Source organism: Grampus griseus, assembly GCF_964374135.1.
Source record: "Grampus griseus genome assembly, chromosome: 15".
NCBI classification, from domain to species: domain Eukaryota; kingdom Metazoa; phylum Chordata; class Mammalia; order Artiodactyla; family Delphinidae; genus Grampus; species Grampus griseus.
The window spans coordinates 76,607,430-76,618,334 of NC_139009.1; the positions used below are offsets into that span (position 1 = coordinate 76,607,430).

The 10,905-nt window shown below is 52.7% G+C and overlaps 1 protein-coding gene across 2 annotated transcripts; it reads right to left on the bottom strand.

The window, feature by feature from the left end:
- Nucleotides 1-1,438: 1,438 nt before the first annotated feature.
- LOC309834002 (interleukin-1 receptor antagonist protein) lies at nucleotides 1,439-7,984 on the bottom strand. Of its 2 annotated transcripts, XM_082672599.1 has the most exons (5): nucleotides 7,911-7,984; nucleotides 7,720-7,771; nucleotides 5,203-5,291; nucleotides 3,979-4,091; nucleotides 1,439-2,767 (listed from the first exon to the last, which is right to left on the bottom strand). In XM_082672599.1, the coding sequence occupies exons 2-5, from the start codon at nucleotides 7,731-7,733 to the stop codon at nucleotides 2,552-2,554; spliced, it is 432 nt and encodes a 143-aa protein (XP_082528725.1). In that variant the 5' UTR covers nucleotides 7,734-7,771; nucleotides 7,911-7,984; the 3' UTR covers nucleotides 1,439-2,551. The 2 variants fall into 2 exon arrangements, with proteins under 2 accessions (XP_082528725.1, XP_082528724.1); XM_082672598.1 differs by lacking the exon at nucleotides 7,911-7,984 and having other exon boundaries at nucleotides 7,720-7,874.
- Between the last annotated feature and the right edge of the window lie 2,921 nt (nucleotides 7,985-10,905).

Sequence of the window (10,905 nt, forward strand, 5' to 3'; positions counted from 1 at the left end):
GTCCCTGTGGAGCAAGCGGCTTCTTCCGTTTTACACACGAGGGAGAGAAAGCTGAGCAGTGGGGCGACCTCATTGTCGTCTTAGGATCTGGGACCTAGGCGAGATCTTAAAGATTTTCTCCAGTCGGTTGCCCTTTTTTTTTTTTGGCCGTGCCACATGGCTTATGGGATTTTAGTCCCCTGACCAGGGATCGAACCCGGGCCCTCAGCAGTGAGAGCACGAGTCCTAACCACAGGACTGCCAGGGAATTCCCAATCAGTTGCCTTTTAACCTGCTCAGTTTTGTTTGTTTGTAGCAAGGACATCTCTTCAGATAAAGCCCTGCAGGGAAGTCCAGTTTGGGAAGCAGAGGGCTGGGTGGGAGCTGAGTCCTAGGGATGGAGCCTGGCCTCTCCATTCCCCTTTTATGGGCTTTGTTTCCAGGGACCTCAGAGAGGCATCCAGGGAGCTCTGTCTGGAAAACCCCAATCTAAGTCAACACTCTTCCTGGGAGAAGGAGGGACCTGGCTTAGGAAAGGGAGGTGACTTGGCCAACATCACACAGCAGGCTGTGGGCCCAGCGGGGCCTGACTCTAGGACTCCCGGGACCCAGCCCAGAAGTCGGCAGAATCCCAGGAAGGGACAGCGCCCCTTGCTGGCCTGACTCTATTTAGCCGAGGGGTGTCTGATAAACGGTCATTCTTACAGTCCTGCATTCCCATCTCATGGGGCCACATTCAACATTCCACCCGTTAATTTCACCATTTCCCAGGTGCCCCCTTCCCTCACATCCCAGGATGGGGGGAGGGGGCAAGGCTTTTTATTTTTAGACCTTTCAAAACTGTGAATATAACATCCATACAGAAAATCGCCTAACCACGCCCATGCCAAGAAACAGAATGCTGCCTGGCCCCTCGGGCCACCGCCCCGCTTTCAGGCAGGGCGTGTCCTTGCTGTTCTCTGTGTCTCTGCATCCCTCCCCACGACGGTTCCATCTGCCTGTTTTAAACTGTCTGTAACTGGAATCGTGCTCTACGCATGCTTTGGGGATCCTTGAAGCCCACAAGGTGTTTGTAAGATTCATCCGTCTTGTGGCTGCAGCCAATGGCGGTTTATCCATTCTCTTCGCTGTCGAGCGTTACCTTGTATGTACGAACGTACACGGTTTACGTGTTCATTCTTCTGGGCTGGGGGGTTGGGTTGTTTCCAGTTGGAGGCTGTTGTGGACGATGGTGCTGCACACCTTCCTGGCAGAGAGCTTTGCTCTCCTGTTATTCGAGGAGAGCGAGGCCCAAGGAGGAAAGGACTCAGAGGAGAGACACCCAGGCCCGGCCCCAGGGTTTGAAAGGCCTGTCGCTCGACATTCCACCCCGCCCCCGTTTTCCAGTTCTCTTTGCCCCAAGCCCGGCAAGGCCATGGACACAGCCAGCAAAGTAGATGAGTTTTCAAGTTTTCAAGGTTTTATTGTAAAACAAAGCTCAGGTCACAGGGAGTAGGAAACTTTCCACTCAACACATACAACACACGTTCACTGAGGGCACCTACTGAGGGCCAGGCCATGTGCTTGGCCCTGCAGAGACCTAAGACATGGGGGGGGGGGTCAAGGTCCCTGCTCTCAGGGGCTCACAGGATGGTGGGGAGACAGACAGAGGCACAACATCTTCCAAACAAGTCTCAGGGTGTCGGAAGTGCTAAAATGGTCAAGGAGCGATTCGTTCCTCCCGGGAGGTCCGGAGAAGCCACATTTGTGCTGTGTCTTGGGAGCTGGGGGATTCTGACGGGAGGGCAGGGAAGGGGACAGCACTGCAGGCAGCTGCAGGAGGTCTGCAGTGGACACGGTGCTCGGGGCCTGGGCCGGGGGGTGGTCTAGACTTATAAGAATGTTCCAGAAAGAAAAACACTAGGGGACCAACCTAGTCCACTAACTTTTCATTTTACAGGTCAGGGCATCACAAAAACAAGAAAGACAAAGAGGAAAAGCTATCACCTCCTTTCACCATCGTTTCCTAAACAAGGGGATATTTTAATCTTCCACCCCCTTCCAGAAAGGACATCATCTCCAAATAAAGGACTCTCTCTCAAAGCTGGCTTAATGAAAAAAAAAACAAAAAAAAACAGGAAACGCTTGTTTTCCATTTTGCCACAGAGCCTGAAACTCTTGCCCCTGGAAAAGTACCAGTTTGCAAAGAGCGGAATGGGAGCCCCTTGGGGGCAGGTCAGCGAGTGGCCTGCGGGCTCTGGGGCCTGGAAGGGAAGTAAGGGAGGGGCTGGGGCTGGCCAGGGCGCCTGGACTTTACCCTGAAGGTACAGGCGACCCTGAAGGCTTTGATCGGGGCCGTGATCCCATGTGCACTTTAGAAAGACCTGGCGGAGGCCTCGTAGAGGCTGGGTAAGTAGAGGAGGCTGTTCCCAGGGCTCTCGTACCTCCTTCCGAGGGCTGCCCCCGCCCCCGGCCAAGGCTGCCCCGCTGAGCGCTCACTGCAACCATGGCGAGCCCCCGGGTGGGAGGGAGAGACATCTCTGGAGTCATAGATGTGCTGGGAGTGGGGGGCAAGGGATGCTGAACAGCACCGCTACTGGTCCTGCTGGAAGTAGAACTTGGTGACCTGGACAGCATCTTGAGGCGTATTGGTGAGGCCCACGGGCTGGTCAGTCTCCAGCGCGGTACAGAGGAACCAGCCGGGGCAGGCGGCCGACTCAAAGCTGGTGGTGGGCCCGCTGTCGGAGCGGATGAAGGCGAAGCGCTTGTCCTCCTCCTTGCTGCTGTTCAGGTCAGTGATGTTTACCGGCTGGGGGCCAAGGAAAGAGCAGAGAGGTCCTTGTACCCCAGCCCCCAGGACCTGGCCCCGTGACTGCCCACGGAGAAATGCTGGCCCAAAGACCATGGCAGGACACCCAGCGTCCCGGGTCTTGTGACACAAGGAGGCTGTCCCACGGTTACACCTTGATGCGGGGAAATCTGGTCACTCCAGCCCTCGGCCAATATGTTTGGGGAACACATGGTACCATCAGCAGAGGCCAAGGCCTGTGGAGGCTGGCGGTCTGTTGTGTCTGCACCTCCAAGAGAGGGAGCAGTGGACAAGGTGGGCCGGGTATCGCAGTCCATGCGAGACGTTACCGCATTATCGTGGTCACTCCAGCGCCACACAGAGCAGGCAGCCCCGCTCCAATAAAGTGTCTGTCCACTAGCGGACAGAAGGGACAGTGCCATAGTTACGGCCACTCACAATCTGAGTTGAGATTTTATCCAACAATCCCCTGATACAAAGCCCTCTTTTCCCAGGGCTGAGTAGCCCATTGATTTGCACAGGGGATTTCCCTGGTGCCCTAATGGTTAGGATTCCAGGCTTTCACTGCCATGGCTCGGGTTCAATCCCAGGTCTGGGAACTGAGATCCTGCAAGCCACACGGCATGCTTCACCCCCCACCCCACCGCAAAGATAAGAAATATTGCACGGGAGTACAGGGTCTTGGATGGGATGCCAGCTCATGGGTTTGAGTAGATAAGGGTTGGAAGAGAATGGTCCCAAAGGTTGGCTTTACCGAAAGAGGGCAAGTCCAAGTGGGCTGGGGACCCTTGGGCAAGACAGCAGCATACCGAGATTGAGGTCCCTAAAGGAGCCATGCCTCCTGGTGTCCACACCCTGGTAGTCCCCTCCCTCGTCGAGGCTAGGCTTGGCCACCTGACTGGCTTTGGTTAGTGCGACATTAGTGGTATGATACAAGCAAAAGTTTAATAAGCGTTTGCACATTGAGGTTTGTCTTTTTGGAGTAATCCCTCTTGGAAGCCAGCACTCGTGTCATAAGGAAGTTCAAGAGGGCAGCTGAACTCAGAGAGACCCCGTGGGGAGAGAGCCTGGAGCACGGACCCCAGCTATAGCACGTGGCACAGAACTGCCCAGCTGATCCTAGTCAACCCACAGAATCACGAGAAAGAACCCATTGTGCTTGTTTTAAGCCACCGAGTTTGAGGTGTTCGTTAATCTGAGACGGTCCTTACCTCCAACCCGAGCTTGATCTCATCACCAGACTTGACACAGGCCAGGCACAGCTTCCCCCCGTGGATTCCCAGGAACATAGCATGGGGCTCGATGGGCACCACGTCTATCTTCTCTGGGGAAGGACAAAGGGGAAGTTCGGGTTGTAAAGAAGAGGAGGCACAGATGACGAAGACACGGCAGGCTGGACTCTCCCCGGGGATTCTTCCAGCCCCTTAAGTAAAACCCCAAGGTCAGAAGGACAGCAAGGGCCCCCCTTCCTGGTCCGCATCCCAACAGAAGATCAAACCAAGCACACTAGCTAGCTACCCCTCAAGGTCCAAGGCACCTAGAATCTGCTCCGGGTGATTTCTATCCTTCCCTCCCTTCCCCAGGACCCCTGCGCTCTAGGTCAACAGGTGTGCTGCCCATGGGCAGGGAAAACAGCACACGAGGTCATGAGTGGGGCGCAGGGCTTGGTCCACAAGAGCCTGGGTGACTCTGAACCCGCCTCTTCCCCTCGGTGGTCTCCATGCCCTCGTGAGGGAGTGAACATCTCAGCCTCTCTGTGTCCTCATTAGGAGAATTACCAAAAGGACAGGAAAGGTGGGTCTCACACCCTTTAAGAGTGAGACGGGGACAGAGGACAAGGGCATGGGGATAACGCCATCCTACGACGCCAAGCCAGCCAACGGGGACGTGAAAACAGCCTAGAGGGCCGGTGCTGAAAGAATCCCACGTCCCATCATCCAACTGCTCTTCTTTCACTAAAGGGAAAACTGAGGAACAGAGTGGGTGAAACTTGTTCAAGTTCATCCAGTTTGACATGGATCTGGAACATGACTGAGTGTGGTGTCCGTGATTAAGGGACATAACCCAGCCGTGTTGATGGTGTATGACTTTTGGGTGGGAGTGAGAGTCTGATCACACAGGAACACGGGGGCTTTCTAGGCACCAGAGGAAGGAAAGGGCTGAGCTTGCCTCCTGGGCCATACCTCCCCCCCTGGGACCACGGTGCCTGTAGGTGGTAGCTCCCAACCAAGACTCCACCCGTCTCTGCCTTCTTGAGGCTGTGCTTGTACGTGTCCTTCAGTGGCCAGGCCTCTCCAGCTTCAAACTTGGCCACAAAGAGCCAGCAGCGTTTAGGACATCACACCTAAAGTTCCCAAGGTTGGGCCACAAGGCTGCAGACCCCAGGCAATGTGACCAGTGCCCACATCACATTGGCCTTCCTTGCAACCACTCACCTTCCAATTTAGTATTTGGTCCTTGCAAGTATCCAGCAACTAGCTGGTTATTTCTCAGGTAGAAGGTCTTCTGGTTGACATCCCAGATTCTGAAAAGCAGAAGAACCTAGCTGTAGTGGACAGTTTCTATGTGCCCAGCCCCTTCCTGTGTTCCCCAGACTTTGCAGAATCTGCGTCCAACCTTCTGCCTGGGGTGTGGAATTCAGCACACCCGTATCATGGATGTGGAGACTGAGCTCAACCCTGGTTAAAAGAGTGGATATAGGGTTTCCCTGGTGGTGCAGTTGTTGAGGGTCTGCCTGCCGATGCAGGGGACACGGGTTCGTGCCCCGGTCCGGGAGGATCCCACGTGCCGCAGAGCGGCTGGGCCCGTGAGCCACGGCCGCTGAGCCTGCGCGTCCAGAACCTTTGCTCCGCAACGGGAGAGGCCACAACAGTGAGAGGCCCTCGTACCGCAAAAAAAAAAAGAGTGGATATATGTATATGTATAACTGATTCACTCTGTTGTACACCTGAAACTAACACAACATTGTAAACCAACTATACTCCAATAAAAATTTAAAAAGTAAAATAAAATAGTCAACAAAAAATAAAATAAGTAACAACTTAAAAATATTTTAAATAAGAAATATATTTTGAATATGAAAAAAACCAAAAGAGGCCCAACCCCCACAGCTGGTGAGCTGTGGGCCTGCATTCTACCCCTCTCTCTCTTTTTTTTTTTTTTTTTGCAGTATGCAGGCCTCTCACTGTTGTGGCCTCTCCTGTTGCGGAGCACAGGCTCCGGACAGGCAGGCTCAGCGGCCATGGCCCACGGGCCCAGCCGCTCCGCGGCATGTGGGATCTTCCCGGACCGGGGCACGAACCCTTGTCCCCTGCATCAGCAGGCGGACTCCCAACCACTGCACCACCAGGGAAGCTCCTACCCCTTTCTTTACCTTGCTCCTTATGCTCAAGTTCTCAGGGCAGCCACCTTCTACTTCAGCAAAGCAGGCTCTAGGGTAACACCATCAACAGAACTTCGTGGGTGCAGAAATGTTCTGTCTGCACCATCCAATATGGCAGCCACCAGCCACATGCAGCTATTGAGCTCTTGAAACGTAATGCGACCAAGGGTCTGGATTTTTTACTTTCTTCTCTTTTTATGAATTTAAATGTAAATTTTAAGATTCATCCAAGACTAGTGGCCCACACGGCACAGGGTTAGAAGTTTCGAGGGTCAGAGTCCCTTGCAGCTAACTCCCTCCAAGCCTTAGACCGTGGAGGTCTGTCCCCAGAGCCTGTCCTCTATTGGCCAGTGGCCTGTTCTGGGTCTGTCAGGGACCACTGTCCCCAGGGACAAGTCAGCTTCCCCTCCAGCTCACCCCATGGCCTGTTTCTGGCTTCCAGTTTTTTCTTCTTGGTGAAGGACCCCTCCGGCTGAGAGCAGGGCTTGCAGCGGTGAGATGCAGTAAACAGAGCCCCAGCCGCGACGCGGACCCTCTACTCCCTGCCGCCCACCAGCCTGACCTTGGACCTGTGCTTCATCTCCTCACCTGTGAGAGGGGGCTAGCAGCACCCACCTCAGCAGGTGGCTGTGACGAGCCCCTGAGCCCAATGAGAGGGGGTCAGGCAAACTGTAAAATTCCTGGCACGAGTGAGCATTTGACCTTTTGTGATTATGCTTAGCTCCTGGATGAGCTGAATCCCATCTGAAGGGATTAAACATCCCTGGAGCATCTCCTAGAGCTCCCAGCCTATGGGAGGAGACAGAGGCAGACCCCTGGGGGAGGGACTTCTCTGGAACACACACAAGCACGCAGCGTCCCGTAGCCTCAGGCAAGAGAAACTCAGAGCTGGAGGGTGAGATCACCCTGACACGTCCTGGGACATCCTGGCCCAGAGGCCGCACTCGGACAGTGTTCTGTTTTTATCAGCATCACAGCCTGCTATTTTTACAGCCAGGAATGATGACATCTCACAAAGTCCCTGACCTAATTTTTAATAAGCGTAATCGTTGCCAGGCGCTTTACTGCTCACAAAACATCGTCATGCTGTTATCCGTGCATTTGACCTTCACATCGACCCTGTAATGCAGGCAGGGTTAGCATTAACCCCATGTCACAGATGGGGAAACTGAGGTCCCAGGGGAGCGGGATCCTCTGATATATCAACACAGACAGGCACTGTTAACAGTCAGTCTGGAACTCTGGGCTGTGCCCTGCCCACAGCGCCCCTCTCTGCCTCTTTGCCTAGCATGTTCTGCCGGTCCCAAACCCCAGCGTGGCTCCTGGGCACGTGTCTGTCACCAAGTTGCCAGGGTCTCTGGGAGAGTCCGCCAGGCCTCCAGCCAAGCTTCACACATCTGGGATATTTTGAAATACAAGTCCCGAAGACCGCGGATGTGGCAACCTCTTACTTGAATAACGAGCATCCCTTTCCAGCCCAAACCTCATGCAACCTGGCAGCCACAGATGGCTCTCTGTTCTTTCTCCATTTTCTACCCGTCCAGCCCCACCTCCTCTGGGTCGGCCTTACCTGAAGGCTTGCATCTCGCAGGGTCTCTTTCCCAGGGGATAGCAGGCTGTCTCTGAATGGAACAGGAAAAGGAGGAGAGAGATTAGGTAACCGTGGTGACACCTGCAGACTTCCATCCTGTGACCACAAGGCAATGGGAGACTGCCATTTCAGACCCAGAGGAGCTGCTTATAAAGAAAATAGTCCCTCACCAAGACCAGGCTGCGGCCACCCTGTCCCACTGTGAGAAACGGAAACGCCCTCACATTTTCAAAACGAGAAACCTTGCTGTTGTCACTTTCAGCCCTGCTGAGTGTCGCAATGGGATGTTGTAACCCATTCCCTCCCCTTTTCCTCTGTGCAATTTCCCCAAAATTGAGATTTTTATTTCCCCTTCACGGAGTTCCTGGGAATAAGAGCACACTGAAAACCAAAGCCCTTCGTCTGCCCGACAGGTATCCTGAGACGTTGCAAAAACAGGTTTGAGTAGAAACATCCCCCTTTCCTAAGAAGTCGGGTGGCAGGGCTCCCAGGACCCCTGACAGACTCAGGTCACTTTGTGTTCTTTGAAGGCGGGACGGCCTTGCTGAACTCTGGACCAGGCGCTGGCAAACATTCTGTTAAGGACCAAATAGCAAACATTTTAGAATTTGCAGGGCCGCACGTCATCATTACCCAACTCGGCTCTCGTAGCTGAAAAGCAGCCTTGGACGATCTGTACACCAGCAAGCTAATTTAATTGTGCTCCAATACAACTTTATTTACAAAAAACAGGTGGTGGCTGGATTTGGCCTGAAGTTTGCTGCCTCCTGCTTTAGAGTCAACTTCCTGAGAGGGGCTTTGAAACCAACCCTATTCCTGTTATCGACGTCTTTGAAGTTATGGTCTCGGGAAAATGGGGTGAACTCAGCGTGGGACGGAAATGAATCCAAAAATCTACCTCTAGCACTCGCCGTTTGCCACCTGTGTGACCTGGAACAAGTCACTTATCTGGGTCTCTGCTTCTCTCTCCTCACGCTCAGAATGAGGTTGATTATGTCATTCTCATAGGTACGAGGACGGGAGGACGGAAGGAAGGGAGGAAGGAAGGTTGGTTGGAAGGCAAAAGTTCTGGTTCATAGTGAGCACTAAGAAACATTCACTTCCTTTCTTACTACATTCTAGACAGTTAGGAAAAAAGAAAGTATATTCCTATTAATGGACAGAAAAGAGGTGAAGCGGGTCCTACATGATCTAAATGGTAGGAGAATGTAACGCTAGTGCAGAAGCACAGACTGTAGCCTTTGAGGACCGGATGGGCACTCAGCATCATTCTACCTCACCCCAGCACTGTTTCTGAAGAAGACCCAGAAAGACCCAGAGAGGGGAGGGCACCTGCCCAAGGTCACACAGCTCTTCCATGGCAAAGGTGTAGCCAGAAATCCAGGTCTCCTGACTCCCACCCAGGGGTCTCCTATTACAGCAGGAGTCTGACTTTATTTTCAACCAACCAATCAGAGGCTGTGTCCAAATGAGGGTAAAATCTGTCAGAGAGGTAGGGTCCACTGCATATTTGAAAGTTACTAAGAGAGTGGATCTTAAAAGTTCTCATCACAAGCAAAAAATATAATTGTATAACTATGTTGTACATCTGAAACTCACGTAATGTAATATGTCAATTATACCTCGATAAAAAAATTTTTTAAAGAGGAAGTTTGCGAATGAATTTCTCAGATCGTTAATGAGCTCCTCTTCCAGAGTAAGTGAAACATTTCTGCAAAAATTGTCACCTCCTTGAGTAGGACAAAACGGCACGTAGGCACATCTCCTGCTCTGTTCTCACAAGCTGTGCGACCTTGAGGGCTCCTACTCACCTTTGAAACACATGTAAGAAATAATGTCTACCTTCGAGGGCTGTATTGGGGGGTCGATTGTTTTTGTTTGTTTTGGGGGGGCTGGCTGAAGGAGGCGATGTGTATGAACCTACTTGGTTATTCGTCACTTCCAGTATTTGCTGAATTGGGGTTTATAATTTCTGGAACACTTATGAATCACCGGGTGCATACCTTGGTCATCACACCTGCTGTAAGGGAACAAGGCAGCTTGCCACCTCCCAGGATAAGTTCTCTCCTACTTGTCTTTCTTAGGCTACTTATGAAGTACTCCTTGATTGTTAAACCAGCATCACTCAAAAATTGTCCTTAAAGGGAATTCCTTGTCAGTCCAGTGGTTAGGGCTCTGTGCTTCCACTCCAGGGGGCACGGGTCCGATCCCTGGTTAGGAAACTAAGATCCCGTATGCCATGCGGCACGGCAAAAAAAAAAAAAAAAAAATATCCTTACATACTGAAGAAAAGCAGTGACTTGCCACGGTGAGACCAAGGGGTCAAGGTCCTGCCCACACTGCAGTGCCTGGGTAAATGTTCCTCCGTTCCCAGCCCAAATTCTAAGAGACAGGTTTCTCCCTGAGAGCAGAGGCCCTGGGTTCCCCACCCACCCAACCCCATCTCCTAGATCTGTATCTTTTTCCTTCTGTGGCCTGACGAGTCTTTCTGGACATGGGGGCGGGAGTCCCTGGGGCCAGGCCGATTTCGGGCTGCATTCTCCTGTGTCAGTTATGAGCTGGGCCACCCAGACAACATGCCGGAACTCTCCAAGTCTCAGTTTCGTTATCCATTAGATGGGGCTAATAATAGAAGGAAGCCTTGTCACGGGTTGCTTTGAGGATGGAGACATTTTGCACACGATGTATTTAGCCCCGTCCTTGGCACGTAGGAACTACTTAAACAATAGGGAGGTATGATGTCTGATTCATCACCCCAGGTAGAGTGGGAGGGGACAGTCACAATGCCCTGATCCCCGTCCACATGCCCAACAAGCCCGCTTGACTCCAGAGGGGAGGGATTCACTCCTGTGGCGGGGTGAGGGGGAAACAAGAGTGGGCAGGGGAGGAAGTAAGTGGGGAGGAGAATCTCCTCCCTTTCCTCACGCTTCTGGCCACAATTCTACTCTTTGCTCTGTCCCATCAAATCAGTTGGTGTCCCTGTGATGTCTGCCCACCCACGGGACATCTCTAACTAAACGTATTCTCCCTTCTAGTGCTCACTCGTCACTCTGCTTTCCGAATTAAGCTTAATGACCACGCCATGGAGTGAACTCTGCTTCCCAGTCAGCACCCTGTGCTTTCCCCGGGCACCAGGCATCACAGCTATACTGGTACCTGCTACGT